The 21,454-nt window shown below is 37.8% G+C and overlaps 4 protein-coding genes across 4 annotated transcripts in view; all 4 read left to right on the top strand.

The window, feature by feature from the left end:
- LOC134812866 (uncharacterized) overlaps positions 1 to 21,454 on the top strand; it is a 912,489-nt gene that overhangs the window by 545,146 nt on the left and 345,889 nt on the right. The gene's annotated exons all lie outside the window — the stretch shown is intronic.
- Positions 289 to 8,481, top strand: LOC134812914 (uncharacterized). Its single transcript, XM_063820522.1, has 3 exons — positions 289 to 425; positions 561 to 705; positions 7,507 to 8,481. The coding sequence occupies exons 1-3, from the start codon at positions 292 to 294 to the stop codon at positions 7,588 to 7,590; spliced, it is 363 nt and encodes a 120-aa protein (XP_063676592.1). The 5' UTR covers positions 289 to 291; the 3' UTR covers positions 7,591 to 8,481.
- Positions 8,826 to 11,474, top strand: LOC134813550 (LEM domain-containing protein 2-like). The gene has a single exon (XM_063821380.1). The coding sequence runs from the start codon at positions 8,835 to 8,837 to the stop codon at positions 10,248 to 10,250; it is 1,416 nt and encodes a 471-aa protein (XP_063677450.1). The 5' UTR covers positions 8,826 to 8,834; the 3' UTR covers positions 10,251 to 11,474.
- LOC134813551 (myosin heavy chain, striated muscle-like) overlaps positions 11,570 to 21,454 on the top strand; it is a 76,240-nt gene continuing 66,355 nt past the window's right edge. The window contains exon 1 of the mRNA XM_063821381.1: positions 11,570 to 11,579. The gene's annotated coding sequence lies outside the window, so the exon portion shown is untranslated. The remainder of the gene's footprint in view (positions 11,580 to 21,454) is intronic.

Below are 21,454 nucleotides of genomic sequence, written 5' to 3' on the forward strand. Positions count from 1 at the left end.
ACTTTAAGCGGTGTGACTAACACTGTTAGGTCGCGCGGGTGTTATTGAATCAAGAATGATATTGTGATCGTGATTCTTCTGGTTTTAATTTTTCTTTAACTGATTTATATGCGACATTTTACTGTTTTCTTAATGCCGGGGCTCACGCACTGTTGGAAATAAATGTCAAAACAAGTTTGATAGGAAATTACGCACTATCATTACTTTCGGTCAACTGTTTTAATCTTAAATTATCTCTTTAACAAGTTGAATTATAAAACAACTAATCACCATCTCCAACATATTATAGTGATGACATCATCTGAGCGTCTAGTTAAGTTAGAGGGAATATTCGTAGAATGCCTGGAAACGGTTGTCAACAATGACAGTATGATTTCTGATGACAAATATGAGGTCATCATGGATATCCACAACAAAGCTGATATGTGAGTTAAATCTTTTATCTGTTAATTTTTAATCACTAATAAATAATAACAACTGAGATATTGTCTATACCTACCGCATATAATTATTATATTGATAACTCAATTACCTCAAATTAATTACTACAAAATGTTTAGGTTTACAGAACAGTTGCAGTTGTTACGTCGTGAGGTGGCACAGCAGGAAATTCTGTGTGGAAGCAAAGAAAACACCCTGCGAGCTGAAATAGAGCAACTCAAAACTAAGATTACGCGGAAGAAACAGTTGATAGCTAAATCTCAGGTTAGAATTGAATGATTAACCCTCGACTGGGTTGGTTTTTGTGGTGGTTGACGTTTTAATTGTACGGGTATATGGCCCCCAGAATATAGGTGGCCCCCATAATATAGGTCATGTTAGTGGATACAGTTCTAACCAAGATAAGCGATACTAATGGGATCTGTTACTGCTATGTTGGAGTAAAACATGTAACTAATGTTTCTGGATAAAAATTTTGGACCTACATGAGGTATTTTGGTATATTTGGTCATGACAGCGAAAGATTTAAACGATGTTGTCATTTTCTAGAGGGGTAAATATGGCGAAAAATTGTCATGACAAAAATCTGTCCAACACATGCCATTAAGACTACTGGTATGAGTATAAGTATTATTTTAAGCTATCTTTTCATCGAGACATCTGCAAACTGACAATTTGGAAAAAAGTTATGGCCACCACAATTTTACGGGCCCCCAGAATATAGGTCTATACGACCCCCAGAATATAGGTTGGTCAAAAACCCTGAACATGCCCAAAACCATGCTTTGGGATGCTCTACTTGTAGCTACTAGTCTCCTGAACCCACATATCAAGTTTTATCAAAATTGGATAAAAATTGGCCGAGTTATGGGATAAAAACAAAAACCATATGCCCATATTTGGGCATACGCACCAAATTTGATCGATTTTGGTCCATAAATTGGTCAAATATCAATATTTTTGAATGAAACCAACTTTATATGGAAGGTAAGCATATATTACACATTCTCTATGATTATCAGCTCAATATCTACCTAACTGTGGATTCTGTGTTCAAATAATCGCAAAAAATGAACAAAATCGCCCATATCTCAAACTGACTTCGCTCAAAACAATAGAACTCAATAGGGTTTCAATATTTTCACATGAAATTTTCAGAATCAACGTAGAATTGTCTCATGACCTTAAGTTTTGGGACAGAATTTTGAGTTAGGCCTTTAAAAAAATTTGGCGGCCAAAAATGTCTGATTTACAGTCATTGAGGTGCACATTGTATTGATACAGATAAAAACAGCCCCCCTCAATCATATCTAGGGACACTCCTTCAATCTTATTTAAGTATTTAGTTAAGATCCCTAGTAAATGAGTGCATGAAAGCTTTTTAACTAGTAAAATTAAAGATTTTACTCATTACGGGTATATGGCCCCCAGAATATAGGTTTTAAAAAAAAAATAGCGACCAAGATTCTGCATTTTCTCTGTCACCCTGAGCATTAAGGAATGTGGGGTAGTGATGAGAAACAGTTAAAGAACATATGCTGAAGAGATGGCATCATCAAAATGTATGAAGGTGGAGTATTTGAGGACGATTTTTGCATACCTATATTCTGGGGGCCGTAGTTTTTGATTTTTTGCTATTAAGTATACTCTAAACCATTTCAATTTAGTATCTGGAGCCATTGGCATCATCAATACAGTCTCAGCAACATATTCTGACTGCATATAACTGTCTGTGACAATTTTAGAACAACTTAGGAACAGATGTTTGGACCTATATTCTGGGGGCCCTGTTAAAAAATGGTATTTTTACAGGTGAAAAAAAAGTACACTTAAAAACCTAATAATTATTTTCAACTACCCAAGAAACATTTAAAGGGTTATTATGTACATATTTACAGCCCTAAACATGCTTAGAAGTAGTTTTAACACCTGTTTCTAAGTGCTCAAAAAACGACCTATATTCTGGGGGCCATATACCCGTATTCTTTAACGTCTCCGAGGCAGTTTCGTCGCAGCTCAAAGTCTAGAATTAATAGATTAGATTAGATTTGAAAAATTTTCAAAACGGTATATACAAATCAACAGGATTATAAAACATAAAAATAAAAACCGCTTTGTCGGCAAATGCCAGGGCCCTAACAATCCACTCAAAAAAAATTCAAAACAGGACCCAGAAGCTTGTAAGCCACTGGTCAAAAAAAAGTGAAATCTAATTAAATAAAGATTTTGTTCAAAAATCAAATAAAATCAAAATTACGCGACCAAAATTCAAAAACTCTCATAAATGTGGAAATCTTAGTATCAATCAATATCCATGATCAGAATAAATGAGGAAAAACGCGAAAATCACATACATTACTGTATTACAACAGATGTCAAAAATTGTTATTAACAGAGATCCAATGTGTCCATAATAAAATAATAAAGTTCAACTAGCTACCCAATCAAAAGGTAGTCAAGACAGGGTAACTAGAGTAGTAGGCAGTAACTTAGTAATAATAGCAGAGTAGGGATAAATTTGCTATCAGTGAGAAAGATGAGGGAATAGTCAGCATCAGGATGCAGAGATTTCCCGTATGCGTCCATGCTTTAGGTGTAATGTCAAAGTTGTGACTTCCAGTAAGATCAGGTAATCTGGTGATCTTAAACCCGAGCATCTCGAACCCCGTTTGACTCTTCTCACCCGGTGTCGCACAATACATGTACTGTGCGACACCAAGTGAGAAAAGCTGCTGAAATAAGGTTACGGAAAATGGGGGGGGGGGGGGGGGGGGGGGGTTATCAAACCCCCACATAGTAAAGAAACGGGGCGTTTAATGAGGGGGAAGTGTTGGAGCTATGCCCCTCAGGGGGTAATTTAAGATTCAAAATAGAACATTAAGCAAGGTAAAACAGCTAAAAACGCAGCTCAAATGATCACACACACTGAATAAGAATTGTCACAAATTGAAACATGAACATGCACATGCAGTCGGAATTACCCAGCTTGAACAAGAATCCAAAAAATGTCCAATTTGAACATGTAAATGTACATGCAGTCACATGCCAAAATATCAAAAACATGCAATATGGTAACAACATGCATGGTGTTAACGTGTAACTGAGTATGACTCGGGGTTCTTAGATGCAGTGACAAAAAATGTTTGCGCATCAAGATTGGATGGTTCCCATGTGTTATTTGAACCATTAGATTGGTACATGAGAATGAACTGCTTAATATTGTTCTTGAAGGATGAAATTGTGGTAATATTTCTAGTGAGATAACTTGAGTTGTTAACAGCATTCCAGATTCTGGGAACAGCGTATAACATGTTGTGCATATTATCTTTATAATACACTCTAGGACAAATAAGCCGTTTATCGTTAACAGCTGAAGTTTGAAAGTGTTTTCTTAGTAACGTTGGGTAACCACCAGCATGCACTACCTGAAATCCCTCAGTGAGAATAAATTTATGATAAAGTCCATACACGGTAAGCACTTTGTTTTCACTGAAAACACGCTTCGTATTTCCTTGCTGATGTTTGTTAACTCTGCGAATCCCGAACACATTTCTTAATGCCTTTTTTTGATTGATAAAAAGTTTATTCAACTTATTAGTTGCTGTGCTGCTTCCCCAAACCGTGATCCCATAGGAGAGATGCGACTGTACGAGTGCATTAAAAATAGCAATTCTTAACATTTTAGGGGCGGTTTTACGAAGTTGATAAAGCACACCATTAACTTTGGAAACCTTCTTCCCGATATAGTTTATATGATCTGACCAATTTAGCGACTCCTCAATAAACACCCCTAGAAACTTGATACATTTAACTCGCTGTAAATTGTAGCCATCATAGGTCAAAGTATAATTATCAGCCTCAAAATTAGGCTTCGAGCGAGGTGTTCTGAAGAGCATGAATTTAGATTTAGTAAGGTTAATATGAAGGTAGTTGGCATCAATATAAGATTTAAGATTGCAAAGAAGTGCGTTCGCTTTTTCAAAAGCACCACCCAGAGTTTCACTTGTAATAAACGTATTGCAGTCGTCTGCAAATAAGACGAACAAGTTTCTATCTGCACAATTGCTCGTACAGACTGCAGTATTGTCACAAGTACATTGACAAGATGTTACGTCATTTATATACAAAATAAAAAGTAGTGGACCCAGGACAGAGCCTTGGGGAACGCCACAAGTTATAGGGAGACAATCGGAAAAAGTGTCCTGATCAAAATGAACATATTGAGATCTTCCTGTAAGATAGCTTGCAAGAAGTTCATTAGCCTTCCCTCTAATTCCGTAATGATACAGCTTTTGAAGTAAGATAGAATGTTTGATAGTATCAAATGCTTTAGAGTAATCTATAAAGATAGCTAAAGTGTGATTTTTCTGATCCAGACTTTTTAAAATGTTGCAGATAGACGTGTTAAGTGCCTGTATGGTCGAACGCCCACTTCTGAATCCAAACTGACCCTCGTGGAGAACATTTTCTTTTGTAAAAAACGAAATTAACCTTGACTGTATCAGCTTTTCAAAGATTTTGGAAAAAACTGGAAGTATAGAAATTGGTCGATAGTTTGAAACAGAGTTACGGTCACCACTTTTAAAAAGCGGTAAAACTTTGGCAATTTTAAGTTCCGAAGGAAATAATGAGTTGTTCATACAGTTGTTAAAAAGATGAGTAAGAATGGTGGAAAACTGATAGTTAAATAACTTAAGAATTCTAGGAGAGAAATCTGATGACTTGTTGCTGTTAAGTTTACGAATAATCTCACTAATCTCAGAAAATACTATGGGTTTAAGAAAGATAGTGTTTGTAACAGGAGAATGTAGAAAGTCACGAAAATCAGGGACCAGGACTGGGTTAGAATTATCATCATACTTCTTCTCGTTAAGTTTATCAGCGATAGAAGTGAAATACTTGTTAAAGTGGGTACAGATAACACGACGTTCACGTATAAGTTGACCGTTCTCAGAGATGTAATCTGGAAATGTTAGTTTGTTTGTTTTACATCTTATCTCGTTGATAATTTGCCAGCATTTTTTGATATTGCCAGAAGCACGGGTGAATTTATCACGAAAATAACAACTTTTTCGAAATCTTATAATATCACGTAGTTTTGCGCGATATGACTTATAAACAGTCATGGCTATGGTTTCATTCGGAGAACCTCTCGAATTAACCCATGCATTATACAGCGTATTTTTGGTCATACAGGACTTGGCAATAGCTATTGTAATCCAAGGTTTGAAGTAGTGATTACGCTTACTACTATTCAAGTCAATTTCTTCCACAATATGTTCAAAATACAATTGTTTGAATGTAGTGAAGAAATCTGTAAAGCAAGATTGCGCTGATACAGCTGAGTTTACTGAATCTGGGTTGTTGGCAATCAAATTAGTAAAGTTAGCAAAATAAGAATTAAACTCAACACCAAACTTTTCATAATTTTCAGGGGAAACATTGTGAAGTAAAAAGGGTTTAGTGCCATTATCACCCCCAGAATTATTGTCAGCGTACGAATTAAGATTGAGTGGAACTGAGAGTACTAAAGGTCTGTGATTGGAAATAGAATTATCTATAACATATGTACTCGTGTCCTCAGTAAAATAATTCGACCAGATCTGATCAATTAAAGTAGTTTCTCCACGAAAAGTGTGAGTCTTCCTGCTAACTAGCGGAGACATACCGAAATTAAAAAAGAGTTCACAATAACGCGACACTGACGAATCAGTTTCATGATTAAAACAGTTAAAATTAAAGTCCCCGAGTACAATGCACGGACCATGCGCGTACTTTTCAATGATATTGTTTAGCTTGGTGAAAAATTCATCATTAGCAGATTTATTGAATCGATACAAAACGATTAAAAAACATTTGCCAACATCAGTTACAAAAGACCCACCCAAACATTCAAAATAACTGTTACGGATATCTAGGTCACGGCTACGTTTAAAGGAACAATTGTCACGAAAGAAAATCGAGATACCTGAGCCTTTCCTTTTACCTTCGATAGCAAATAAATGTTCAGCAGAAAAACCGGGGATATTATAATCATGAGGCACACCTTCATGTAAATTAGTTTCAACAAAGCAATAAAACTGAAAATCAATACCTTTAAATATCAGTTGTTGATTAAGAAATTCGGTAAAATTAGTTTGAAAACCATCGATGTTGTGATAATACAAATTAGTGTGTTTACTAGTAAAGGAACGTGCATTTTATAACGATTTTACAGTGTCAGGTTTTGGTGTAATACAAGCACAGTCGTTCAAAATAGCCGAAGCAACTGAAAAAGTTTAACAAAACTCTTCAACTTCATCCTGATCGAAATCAAACTTGTCTTGATCAAAATCCTGGTTATAAGGGTTAAAGAATAAGCTGCTATCGGTACAATCAGTATTGTTAGGAGAATGATTCTCGCATTTGTTACAAATAGAAGAGATACAGCTAGCATGGGCTGCATTCAAACAGATAGTACAGTGAGTAATTTTATCACGCCTTTGTGAGATTATTCTACTACATTGAACACAAAACATTTGGTTTGAATTATCAACATTTGAATCAGTGGTATCATCAAAAAATGGAAACATCTCTCTGCAACAGAGAGGACAATACCAATCGTCATATCTACGAATCTCCGATGCGGAGTAATTGTCAATCTTAAAACATCTGCTATGATAAATTCTGCCGTCAAGTGAGCAGACAACTACCGAATCATGTAGATAAACGTGCTTTGAACAAACGTAACAATTTTCACGTTTTACCTCGTTGGTTTTAAGGGATATTGAATGTGACATAGTATCGAAAGCAAGTCCCTAACCATGTTAACGTACACTTGAGTAATGGGAACTTTATTTTAAAACATGTTTTGCATAAACTGTCTATTTAATTCAACTTTTCTTTTTCTTTTTTTTACGACTTTTTTACCAATGTTTTTTTTTTCTTTTTTTTTGTTGTCTTACTAATTAATAATAATTAGTAATAAAATCCAATAAAAATAACGACCATCTCATCACGCCGTAATCATAATCTTTTTAAACTCCCATTTTATATATTTGGCATTTAGCCAACCCAATATTTCAGGTGAAGTTTGAGGATTGGAAGAAACGCCTGACTTCTGTCGAGGAGTCAGCTGTCAAATCTTACTCTAATTTTGATGGTAGCTGAAGATAATGTGCGCTGATAAAATATCTCGCTAACTTTGACAGCACCTTTAAAGATCCTTGGATACTACTGATTGGTTTGTCGAAAGGAATTTGCTACTGGTGTAAACTAAGAAAGAAGGAATATCTTACAGCCCAGATCACCAGTGATACTTGAAGCATAACTTCAGCAGGAGGCTGGAACAACTAACCGTAACGACCGTAACGACCAGCCACAGCCAACTTTGATATCTGCGTCTGACATTTTGTAATACTTTGGAAATTACGAGTGTTACTATTCTCGGGACTAACGTAATGTCAGTTATCTTACAGTTATCTTACATGTCAATATTCTCACTATCTTTGTAAATGAGAACATCAGAAGATTTTTTTCTATCTAGAATTATCTAGTGTTCTAATGCGATTTTGTAATGATGCTTCAAAATATTCCACTGTTACCTGAGCCTACATTTTAAAATGAACATGTTCGTATCACGTAACCATGGTAACGTGCGGCTGTGGTTCGTACCAGAGAACCGTACTTAATTGAATAAAACTTAGTGTTTCGTAGGTAGTTGATAGCACTAGAAGTCATTTTCCGAATATGGGCTCATGTCATATTGGTTTGTCGAAACTTTTAGTTTTAATTTGCTGATGATCCAAGTTTTCTGCTAATTCGTCATTATTAGACGTAATTGTGGCCAGCAGCTCCCTTGGTACACGCACATCTGTGCCCTTGTAGAAGCTTGAATTCAATTAACACTCTGTAATTGTTTATTAGCGAACCATCGCGACAATTGCCCGGTTTCAATTAAAGTTGGTGATTGTAAATTGTAACTTGTATTTAACCTGTTTTTATGTTATTTTAAATATTTATGTTATTGTTCATGACATGTCATGTTGCTATTTTGCTTGTTGCTTTATTGCTTCATTTTTTAAATCCTGAGTGTGAGAGTGTACATAATGTTAAGTGAGAACAAGCACACTCTGCAATATTAAGTGACAGTATGTTCTCGCAGACCATGCCTGTGTTGAAGACCGTGTGAGTTAACCATAGCACAAAATGAATATAATGAATCCTTATATTATGTTGTATAATTTCCAGATATAACTAAGTTTGTGAGCACGAGAGGAGACTCTTATGAAACTTTAAGTGGCTCTTGTAATGGGTGTGGCGTGTTGAACAGAGTAATTGGGAATCCTAATTGAGGAAGGAAGGGAGGGAGGGACTATTACTCGTGAGATTAACTGACCAGATTATCTCAGGATATGATAAACATATCAGACTTATCTGATAAAGATCTCCGAAGCCTGCTCTTTGAACATGGTAAAACCCCTGGTCCCATCACCGGCACCACCAGACGAGTATATGAACTCCAGCTCCAGTCCCTACTGACTGCTGGGGCTGGTTCTGCCCGGGCTACTGCGGACAAGAAGAAACGGAGGCAAACTTTGGATACACTTAGGACGACAGAGAAACCGAAAATGGAGCCTAGGAGGTCGGAGAAGTTCATTCCAAATATCCCAGCGTCTCTGAACATATCAGACTATTCAGACACAGAGCTCCCGGAGTTGAGTCTGACCCCCGAGTTAGAGACCCCTGAACCACCCCAAAGCCTGGTCTTCTCCAACTCACCCCGACCCACTAGAAGGAGAACTACTCGTGACAGAGAAGGCAGGGATCTAAGTCTCTTTAGTGACAACGAGGATGAAAAGAAGCCAGACAGAAAGAAGAAATTGCCAGCCGAGAGTAAACATCTATCAGGTTGGTGGAGCGTTCTAGCGGTTGTGGTAGTGGTAGCCGGTACTCTTGCTACTGCGTATTATCTGGTCGAGCCTGATGAGGATTCCTCTATAGCACCTCCCTGTTTGAACCTAACCTTTGATATGACCGTGGCAGAGTGTGACAGGCTCTTCCAAAAGTTTTCCAAACAAAAGTTTGAAGTGGACAAGTTTTCAGGGGAAGTAATGTGTGGGGATAAAGAAGGTGATCTCCATATTCCGTCACCGGCTGGTGGAATGGAACGGCAACTACTCTTCTACCTGCGAGATGATTTCAATTACAGCATTTATCTCAAGAAGGAGGATACTTACTTAGAGTTTGAAGGTGAAGCAGAATTATCCTCATTTAACCCCAAAGCAGCAGCCTTTTTCTTCAGCACGAAAACCCCGCATATTTCATGGTTTTGTCGTACGTCTCAAGTTTTGAGCAACTTCGCATTCTACATTCTAACATCCGCTGCAATCTTAGTCATGGCCCAAATTGCTCACAAAGTCTACCAGTGGAAGAGGGCTAAAGAAAAGCAGGCGATGGGAGAAATGTTCGAGTTGATAGATCAGATAATAGAGGAGCTGCAAAGGAATTACAGCAAATACCAAACAGACCCAGTCAACTACGTGCCGTACGTGGCTATCCCCCACGCCCGAGACCGGCTCCTCCTGCCCTCCGAACGGACTGCAATGAAGCACATCTGGGAAAGGGCTGTCCAGTTTATTGCCCAACATGAGTCCAGAGTGCGTGTTGAGATGCGACGGGTACAGTCTGAGGACTTCCCTGTGTGGTACTGGTTAGAAGCCAGTAAATCACCTCCAGTCCAACCAGATAGCACCTCCCCTGATTTCCTATACCCTGACTTGGACTCAGAACTCCCCATGGAAAAGGGTAAAACTTCCACCGGATCGTAAGTGAAACATGTGAGACCAAATGTTAACGATATTAACGTTAAGCTAAGATCACTTATCTTGCTGCATTTGGGTCGTGCGATATAAGTTTAGTTAGTTAACATATTTATTTTACCTCCTTTTTGCTTATTTAATGTTAGCTGTAGATAATTTGCAACTTGATTGCAAATATAAATCCGATATTGATGAGATTTTTGAGATGTTGTAAAGTTTTTGGTCGACTTAAAACTAAAGCTTATGCTTTGATCATATTTGGGAAGAGAAAACAATTTGGTTATGTTAATTTTCCGTTATGATATGTTTTATTTAAACTCGTGTGCTTAGTAGATTCAAAACTATTAAACCAATTTAGAATTTTGTGGTAGTAGACAAGAAGCCTGACAGAGTGGCGGAATTCCACTGTAAAGTTCTATCGAAACGTACTGCGGTGGAATTCCACAGTCAACTGGAGAACTGGTATCAAATAGCACATGATGTGAGCCAGATAATGCTGATTTATTTCATCTCAGAAACCTCCGCTTGCATTCCGCAGCTGTTTCGGATTTCTTGACACTGCCGATTTTCCTTTTTTTTCCCCATAATTTATATTTTGAGTGTTCTTAGGCTCACTGTATTATTACAGTGGCAACTGTTAACCACATTGTCTGACGATACAAATATTGCTCGTCAAGTTATAATAATATTAGCTAATTCACATCAGCTGGGCATTTCAAACACGATTAAAATTTTTGGCAAATGCTTCCAGAAATTTATGGTGAATTTAGCACATGTTTTAGAAATGAAAAGGGCTGTGTTAGTTTTATAAGTTATTTTACTGTTTTTACGTTTTTATTTGTGACTGTGTGATTTGTTATATTTAAGGTGAGCAATTGTATATCTAATTTATCCTTCGACATTTTTGGATATAAAATTGTTCAATATTACATGGATTATGTTTCAATCTTAACACAAAGACTTTGAACTCATAACTCATTAAAAGCTATTTAGTGGAACTTTAATGATCGTACTACAAGCCAAATATTTCCTTTGCAAACGATAATTTAATACTGTTCAATCAATCATATTGATGAAATTTCATATTTACTTTTCTATTATTTACAAAATTTAGAAATAGTACAGAAGTTTGTTCCAGATTGTATTCATGTATACAAATGTGCTTTTAAAAGATCTAAACGGACACCTTATAGGAAACAATAGTGAATAGGAATTGAAGCTTCTGAGCGCGTCAAGCACTAGATAGAACACATGTAGTATTGTAGTTAGGTGATTGATACACGTCGGGGAAATACAACGTGAATCAAGCAGGTGAACGATGAAGTGTAAAATAATTTGATAAGAGTGTCATAAAGTGTGATAAAATTAAAGTTAATAGAGTATAATGTATATTATAATATATAGTACTTTGAGATGTTTACAGTACACTGACTGTATATCATTCGTCAAAGTTATTAATGAAGCTTATCCAACATTGAAGATTGTTAAACAAATTCTGTCATTGTATAATATCTATATAACATAAGTAAAATAATTTCAAGAATTCTTTCTTTTGTTACCGAAGCACACATATCAGTGATCACAATTGCAAATTGTATGTTGTAGTAATCAAGTGTTGCGGCAAACGCTAAAATGGGCCCATCTCAGTATATAGTATTTATTGGTTACGGTTAGGGTTAGTACTTAGTAGGTTAGGCCTAGGGTCATATTAGGGGCAATAAAAGTAACGTGTTATTTGAAGTGGGATAGATCGACATGGCTCGATATAGTGGCGCCCAAGTGTTGCTACTGTTACGAAGTTTGCCACAGCTAGTCTCCAAAAGTTTCCTCGGAGGACTTCGACACGCCGCGCGAACTATAACTGTCACCAAGATGTAATCGGATCGAACGCAGAAATTAGATCGAACCGGTTTGATCTAGGAATTAGATCGAACGCTGGCGCGAGATACATTGAAAGCCGCGCCGCGCGTTCGATCTAATTTCTGCGTTCGATCTAATTACATCTTGGTGACAGTAATTATAGCTTCGCGCTCAGAGCAACGATCTCGAAGCACTTTAAATTAATGACATCGTCAATCTTTCTTCTCGACGGCAAGTGCTACGAAGTAGCGCGCGCCGGGCCAGATCATTAACAATGGTCAAACGAGAGATGTATATAATACAACGTGTAGCAAATAAATAGGCAGTGCGTTCGTTACCACATACCAGGGGACCCCAGGCCACAATAACAAGGTAGTATGCCATCGACAGTGAGCCGCGCGTGCCGACGGTAGGATGGTTTTTAGTGCTAATTTCGGCTAATATCTGCTTAATTGACGCTGTCAATTCATAACAGCTCGGCGCGGCACAGTAGAGCATCTCGCCGATCTAGCCTGTGAGAAGCCTTATTAAGTGCGCGGCACAGTTACGCATCGCGCTACAAATATCTGCCAGCACAAATGCGTATTGAGTAACCTTTCCTTAATCCAATTTTAACAAAAATTGGGAAGCTTACTCATAGACTTACGATTCACCTAACCATGTGCTTTCGGGCGCGCTTGTTTCACAAGTCAAGAAGGCGGGCGCTTTTGCAAGCGCAAGGGCTCTGGATAGAGCAAGACTTACGAGGAAAGTGTCCGAAAAATTTAATATAAAGCATATATCCAACCATCAAACATTATGTTGCAGCTAAAACATAAAAGCAGCGTAATTTGCCCAATTTCATTATTATATCAACTCCGATATCCACCAAATTTTTTGGACAGTTGTAAAAGCCCTATTGGAAGGTCTTCGCCAATTTTCAGAATGATCTCATTCAAGGACTTGAAGATATGACAGAATAATACGACAAAAATCAACGAATTTCGTCAAATTACGCAACTTTTACAGCTAATTTTACTCCAAAAGCAGCGCACCATCAAATATGGCACCTAGGCGAAAGTCACTGATCTTTTCAAAAAAAGCTATAACAAATTTGGTACTGTAAAAATTCTCACAGTCTCTGGTCTCTGACTCTAGAAAACAATGATACAAAAATTTTGAAAATCCGAGCAAGTTTATTTTTATCGTGCACCCCCTATAGTAGAGGCTCTTACGGGCATTGTCTGCTCGATACGCTAGGGACCCCAGATATACCTTACTAGACGTATTTTTGACCGTAGAATCAATTAAAAGTGGTTTCGAGATGATTGGACTGAGTTTACGCGGGTAAAATCGCAAAAAACCGATTTTTGGGCCAAAAATAGGCCAAAAAACCATGGTTTTTGATATTTTGAGCAAGTTAATTTTGTTGGCATGTCGGCAAAATTTGCATGGCAATAGCTAAAACATAGCCGCACAAGATGATATAAAAATAAAACAAATCGCTCTGTTTTTACGCAGGTAAAAATCCAAAAAGTGGTAAAAATGTGCCCTTTTTTGCTTAAAGTTTGAACGATTTTTTGCAGTTGTATTAAATCAACCCAACAATAGTCACATCGTGTTTGACTAAAATTTTCCTTTCCGAGAAGTACCCACTTCATATACTTTATAGAAGTTTGAATATTGTCACTCCGCAAGCGTTTTTGCCTAATTTTCGACGCGCACTACGCGCAAAAGCATTTAGTTGTTATCAATGGGCACCCGCGCGTTCATCATAAATTTCAAACAGCCATATATAAACAACTCATAATAACTCAGCGAGATTATGTCCGTTCTAGCTCATATTTTCACACCAAATAGAAAACAATGTGATCGTATTGCTGACATAACATGAATATAATTACTTTATAGGCCTAAGAGTTATAGACTGTCAAAGTTTAAAACGCGCATTGGAATAGCACGTGACTTATAAGGCTATATTTATATTTCTTAACATATTCTCGATCCTTACACATCATACTATTGTGTCCAATTAATAGTAAGGTCTCTAAACTCATAGCAGAAAACACGTCTTTTTGCCCCAAAGAGCCTCTACTACTAGTTTTGAGTTTACGAACATAGATCAATAAAGATTTGGCGGAATGACAGTTGTAGGTTTACAACCTACCAGGACGCGCGCCGAGTTGGACTCGTCGACGGTCCAATATATGGAACAGATATTTTACGAGTATCACCCGTTAAAATGACAGCAGACAGGCTGAGCGCCGCCCAGTAACGTAGCACTTGCCATGGCACGGGCTAATATTTCGAAACGAAAACGGCGTGCGCTAAGCTTTTTTATAAATACTTCGAAGAAATTTAAACGAGTAACATTCGTCAAGGAACGAGAAATTAACAATGAACAAGAAATTATACTATTAAGTTACCTGGGGACCTCAGGTTGACTATTGTTAATGATTTGGCCCGGCGCGCGCTAACAATTCGAGAAGAAAGCGGCGCGCGCTACTTCGAAGAAATTTAGACGAGTAACATCCGTCAAGACCTCAGGCTCTCATGTTCATTAACATAAATAGAGATTTGGCGGAATGACAGTGGACAGGCTGAGCGCGGCCCATACCAGTAAACTATAAAGCTCCCTTATATTGCTCTTACTAATTCGCTCACCCAAAAATTTCACGTGACTTTGGTTTATATGGTTTTGCAGCCGTACAAAACGGTTTTACATAAACCCTAATCCCAACCCTAACCCTAACCATAACCCCGAAGCTAACCATAACCCTTACCACAACCCTAACCCTAACCCGAGCCCTAAACAATCGAATTCATGGTTTACTAGCCTGTCACTTACTGGGCCGCGCTCAGCCTGGGATGATGATTAATCACTCTACACTCGACTGTCACGTGACTTTTTCAACCCCTTCTCTAGCTGGTCCTGAATGACTATTCGAAACCTTAACCCTCTAATTTGATCCCAACCCCAACCCTAACCCAATCCTTAACAAAAGCATATGCTGAAACCATAACCCTAACTAGATATTAGACTAACTTCCTTATACGGTCATATCACGTGATCGAAACAGTTTTCGCCAATATCTCGTCAGGGGAGCATTTTAACCCTATGTCATGGGGGGTGATTCGGAATCAGCGTCCGAAAATACATCGAGAGGAGTTGGTTTCAACTGTCGGGGGCCCTTTTAGAACAATCTCGAAGATCGACTGTAGAGTGATTTAGCCATTAGCCTCAGCCTGTCATTCCGCCAAATCATTTCGCCAAATATTTATATGTTAATGTTAATGAACATAATAGCCTGGGCACTGGGGTCCTCAGGTAAGCCTGTCACGTGACCAAAACGGTTTTTTGCCCATAACTCTCCGTGGAAGCATATTTTACCCTACTACGTCATGTTGCATGTGGGGTGATTCGGAATCAGCGTCCAAAAATACACCGATTTAGATCAATTTCACACCCAAAGGGCCTTTCCACAAGAATTTTCTTAAAATTTGGGCGAGCGATTTTATAGTAGGAGCGCCCTTATATAGTCATATCACGAGATCGAAACAATCTTTCGCCAGGGTAGAATTTTACAGAATTACTAATTCTTACTGGGCCGCGCTCAGCCTGTCATTCCGCCGAATCTCTATTCGGTTTATTGTTTGTGAACATGATAGCCTGAGGTCTCCAGGTAATACTATGTACTAATTCACTCGCCATGGATTATAGGAAAAGCGCGCTATTTTGTATTTCGCATCGGATATAAAGATAGTCTCTAATTTGGCTAAGATTTAAATCAGCTGTGACAAACTGGTAAAGAATCGTATCGCCGAAAGAACCAACTCTCTAGCGTACGTGTAACGCGTGTTATTGCAATAATAAGCTGTGGCCTCGTGACGTCATAAAGTCCCTCAGTGCGCGCTTGCATAGCGTAATTTACATTACAAATGTTTATCATCGTCAATAAAACACGTGTAACTCACTCAAATTTTAGAATTATGACTATTACCCTAGTTCTCCAAAATCCTTATAGTTTTGGCTATCATCCTAACTAAAGGAATAGCTGATTGGATGTACAGTGCTCACGTCATGATTTTAAACAGTGATATAGGTTCTTGAACAGTGGCGGGTGAATGTACGGTTAGAAAGTTTCTGCTATTACAACTTATGAGTATTGCTGAAAGCACAATGTAAGGCCTACACGGACCGCCTCTAACTAGCCAAGCCCTGTTTACATGCCGTGTAGCAGGGGACTAGCATATGTGATAATTTTGGATTGTTTTCATTGCTTAATTACACAAGCAGGGAGACTGTACCGATTATTTTTCCCCAGTCCATGAAACTCTAACGAATTTAGAAAGGATACAGATAAGTTATAAATTATAAGTAGGAGTTTGTTCAATTCCGAGAGCAATTATATTTATAGCATAGCGAAATTTCTAACTTTAATCTGCAAGTGTCTGCCAGTACAGGAGACAAGAAGTCTGGCTACTTTACGGCCGTTCCTCTGGGACCATTAGTAGAAGTAGCTTCTATCAGAACAGTGCCGTGGGAACAGAATTCCCGCCAAAATACCCGGTCTACCAAATAGTAAAATTACTGATTGGAGGTGTGTACGGTGTGAGGTGTGTTTTGAATTAGACTTCCGGCTTACCTAGTTGTTATCCTAATTGCATTATCATCGGTGCATAACATAAATAAACTACTGGTAAGTTTAAATACCAAGTGCAAACGTGTTCAGTCGATCGACCCACTGAACAACTATAGAATTTCCAAGACCCTATTATTCTCTGGCCATATATTACGGCACGATCGATTGTTAGATGGCTAAATGACCAACGTTATTCTATACAATTCTAAAACTATGAGCTAGCACTTTAATCTAAAAATAACTTTTTCATATTACTCCTGATTTTTACATTTCACGTAAAACATTGTCGCCAGAGGTTGATCATGGACACTAACAGCTTAATTTGAGATAAATGACTTATGAGTTTCTCTAAAGTTAACTCTAAAGTTGTGTAATGTGTAGTCCAGTCATTTATGGACATTTATGGAAATGAACCTGCAAATGTTCTAATACTCACGAAACTTTGCACAGACCTTCCCGAAGTTATGATTAAACGATTTTCGTTTGGAGACATTTTTTTGACCGTGGAGAAAACCCAGGAGGGCCACGCCATTATTGACCCAATAACGTAACCTACCCCTTGCTTCTGAAGGTCGTAGAGACTTCAAAATAGGCTTGAACGAAGCCGCATATGCATGTTTATATAGGAGTTATTGAGCAACACATGGCCTAAAATCCTTACTTTTCGATGAATTCGCCAAAAACCATTTTGGGCGTGGTGCTAAGCCCATTTTCGATATGATCGTGATGGAGTCTTCAGACAGGATGCAAAAGAACCGCAATTAGCATATTAATATATGACTTACGAACAAACATATGCCTTAAAGTGCTTACTTTTTCAGTTATTGGCGAAAAACTGATTTTCGGTTCCAGAAATCATGCAAAACTATGGGTATCTGGTTAATTGGGCTATGAAGGCCCTAAAGGTTTTTGAATGTGTGCAAATTGTGCAGAATGGCCATGTTTATATACAACTTATGAAGCAACATGTACCCTAAATTACTTACTTTTCGAGTTATTCGGGGGAAAAGATTGTATTATGTCCATTTTTACCTGTAAAATACAGTCTCACGAGCTACTTTGCGCGCAAGAGGGACTTTTTGACGTCATCGCCAAAATAATACAAACGCTATTTACACGCGTTAGAGAGCAGTTAGAGATTTAGGAATTTCGACTCGTTGCTTAGTTTGCTATTTGTCACAATCTGTCAAAATATGAGGATAACTTTTTTTTTCAGTTAACTGGTCCTTTAAGTTACAACTACGTGATATAGCGCGCTTGCGTGTACTGTGCTTGAGATCAGATACAAACTTTTGTTCTTTCTTCTTTCTCACTCGCTCTCTGCGTTATGCCTTTTGATAAACCTATAGTCATAAACACATGGCTTGTCATACGTTGTATGACCCGCCGCGCACGAAGTGCGCGGCTCCCCCTGTATCGTCAGGACGATAAAGGGGTGAAACAATAAAGGTAGTGAAACGACCGTGGGTGTCACAACGTGATACAACACATGGCTATGTGATGTGTGAAGTCACAAATAATGCGCGTTATAGAGGCCGAGGTGACCAATGAAATCATGGCATTAAAAATTTGTACGTACGTGATAGCGCGCTGACGCCTGGCGAGTGATTTAGTAAAATCCATCAGAGAGGCCAAAATTTGCAAATTTAAAGTTGCAAGTTCCCAATTATTTATTTAGAGCTCCTTTTGACTTCGCTAGATGGGAAGCCCCAGTTATATCAAAAGAGTCCGTCTCGGAAGGTTCTGAACCCACGATTGAGCGTCTTAAAACTTTTTTTTAGGGAAATTATAGTTTTGCTAGAATTCAGAGTTTTATGTTACTTCTTATTTAATTTAGTGCAGTTACGTTAGTGATTATAATTCAGACTTTCAATTTTGGTGAGTTGACACAAATTGAATTAACAACAGTATAGAACAAAATATAAAACAACTAATACTAATAGTAGTATAATTAATGAGCGAAAACCTTCTTAAGTTGAAAAATGTTTATATAACAATGGAAGTGACCTTTTTAATTGTATACACTACTATATTAATTAATTGACACGGTAGAACATCTTCTCATAACCTATTTATTGACATACGTTGCATGCCACTTTTCGCGCGCGAAGGCGTAACATGTATCAACCTATTTAGAGGAACTATCTTGGTCTCTAAGTCTATGTTAGTATGTTGGTGCAATCACCTTTTTATAAGTCTCTCTCTAAGAAATAGTGTAGGAGGGCTGGAGTATCACGCGTCTTTGGCTGAGTCTCACAGTCAACAATTTGACTGTCACGAATGGTCTGAAAGCAATATCTTTTAGAGTTAGACTCGATAAAACAAGAACGGGAAAACCACTTTAAACCTGCACTCGTAAATATTAATATAAAAGAAATATCAAGTCTTACAGCTCTATCAACCAATACTTAACCAACTTAATATTTAATACAACTACTATTTTATGCAAACGTTATAAATATAACTGAACTAATTACCTCGGTTGACGAAGGGGAATCAAATAATATAGCAGGTATCGGCAAAGGCAGCACGTTCTGAGCAGAAATGTTCGTGCAATCGACCTGGGAAACGTAATTTTTGTACAAAGTATATAATTTTGGAGAGCACGGGACTAAGATTACTAACTATATTCTTAAACCTACTTATGTAAAAACTAATGGAAAAGGATTTTACCTCAAGAACAACTTCAATCCGTATGATGGTCTTTCAAGTGAGAGGGAGATCGGGAATCTTATCGTCGTTAGCTTACTTCTACCCGGAAACCTTGGATAGAAAGTAATCAAAGAATTGAGCAAATTACTCTTTATAGGATTTAATATGGCAGAACGATAGGCAATTATGAAGGATAATTTATCTAAGATAAATGGAATATTAATTATTCAGATAAGAGGTAGTATATGTATCTCCTGCTTATCAAGTTACACTTACTTACTAGTCACGGTTCTTTAATGTACGAGGGTATCTACTCGATGTGACGGATCGGATCAACTGCAACCTGGTAAGAATTTACTTAAAGTGAGTCGTATAGAAGTTAAATCGATATTGGGAAATAGACACTTATAGAAACAATATAAAATATACAAAATTCACGTCAGACTCCTTTATAAGAAACAAAATATTAATTTGAAAGGCTCACATTAAATTAAGGCACGGAACTTACTGGAATACTTATGACTGGAAAGATTAAAGCATCCGGGGCCCGGGCGGAACCGGCTTACTGGTTTATAAGAACTGCTCTGGAACAAACTTATGAGACTGCACTGACCCGAGAAAGACATCGGTCCTTCGATCGTTCTCCGTTATATCTCCCTGAATTTCCCAGAGTCTATTCTGCAGTTCCAGTCTTTTCTCAGGGAACGGCAGTATTGTTCATCAAGATCGAGATTGCTCCTCATTGTTTAAACTCCACTGCTAATCATTCCTCGTCACGCTTCGTCTTGTGATAGGCTGGTCTGGTGCTCCTAATTAACCCCTCCATAAGTCCGTGGTAACTCATCAAGTGTGTCGAATGATTTGATAATTTTCTCACAGAAAGTGTCCTTTGTTTGTTAACTATAAGCCTAAGTCATTTAACTATCTTTAAAGGAAGATTGAAATTCATATACACTTTCGAGGTTCCTTACATTTAACTATTAATTCTGGAAGCTTGATTGCTGAACAAAATAACAATAACACGACGACTTAATTCAAATTGAAAAGAATAATATTTGATTCGTATATTTTTTACTACAGCTTTATCACATATCAGAACTGAAAATGTTGTAGCTACATTTTTAGGTAAAAAGTATAATTATGATTTTTATTATAATATAAACAAGATTCCACCACAAAATCAAAAATACGAAACTAAACTTAGCAAAATTATTTTGGGCTGTAAAATGGATTGTGCATGGTTCACCCTTATTATGCAAATTGTAAATCTTCTGGTTTCATTTTAAAAGAAAGCCAAGAATTGTATCAAATTGAAAGTTACCTGGGGACTCCAGGCTATCACGTTCATAAACATATTACTCATACTGGGCGGCGCTCAGCCTGTCATTCCGCCGAATTATGTTTATGAACATAATAGCCTGAGGTCCCCAGGTAAATAAACATAGAGATTCGGCGGAACGACAGGCTGAGCGCCACCGCGCCCAGTAAATTGAATAAATGAAAGCGATCTTACGTAAAACTTAAAAAAAACATGCATCTAAAGATAATTTAAGATATCGAGCAAAAATTTATAAATCAGGAATGTCTTGATCATTATTTATATCACATTGACATAGTACCATGTTTGCCAATTGCCTTAGTTGTTAGTTCAGCACTAGCAGCTTCTGTACAACTTTATCGGTAGAAAGTAGGGCACCCTCAACCCACGACTGATATCCGCTCCAAGCTTCATTGCAGAAGTAGAGATTCTTTCCTTTTATCGGTTGAGTCGCCTTTTTCATTACTTCTCGATCATCAGTCCCTATACCCCACATATGAACGGCGTATCCATGATACATGTCACCTTTGGAATAATTCGGACCATTTTCTTTGGATTTGTCTTTACCATCCCAGCTTTTGTAGCTCGTCAGTATTGGATCAGGGATGTCATCCCTGCTCATATTGAAAACTTTAGAAAGCTGCTTTTTGGCTTCTTGGAGGACTGACTCTGACGCAGGGAGGAGTTGACTTCTTTTTTCTTGCAGTGTGGACTTGAATGGATGGCCAAGTCTTTGGAGTGAGCCCCAGAATTGTGCGTGT

The sequence above is a fragment of the Bolinopsis microptera genome, chromosome 3 (genome assembly GCF_026151205.1).
Source record: "Bolinopsis microptera isolate Bmic1 chromosome 3, MBARI_Bmic_1.0, whole genome shotgun sequence".
NCBI classification, from domain to species: Eukaryota; Metazoa; Ctenophora; class Tentaculata; order Lobata; family Bolinopsidae; genus Bolinopsis; species Bolinopsis microptera.

Bases quoted from the DNA above. Each gene is read 5' to 3' on its own strand.
- LOC134812914 (XM_063820522.1), top strand. From the start codon at position 292: ATGACATCATCTGAGCGTCTAGTTAAGTTAGAGGGAATATTCGTAGAA. The intron at 426-560 runs GTGAGTTAAATC...CAAAATGTTTAG, and splicing joins ATCCACAACAAAGCTGATAT to GTTTACAGAACAGTTGCAGT. The intron at 706-7,506 runs GTTAGAATTGAA...CCAATATTTCAG, and splicing joins AGTTGATAGCTAAATCTCAG to GTGAAGTTTGAGGATTGGAA.
- LOC134813550 (XM_063821380.1), top strand. From the start codon at position 8,835: ATGATAAACATATCAGACTTATCTGATAAAGATCTCCGAAGCCTGCTC.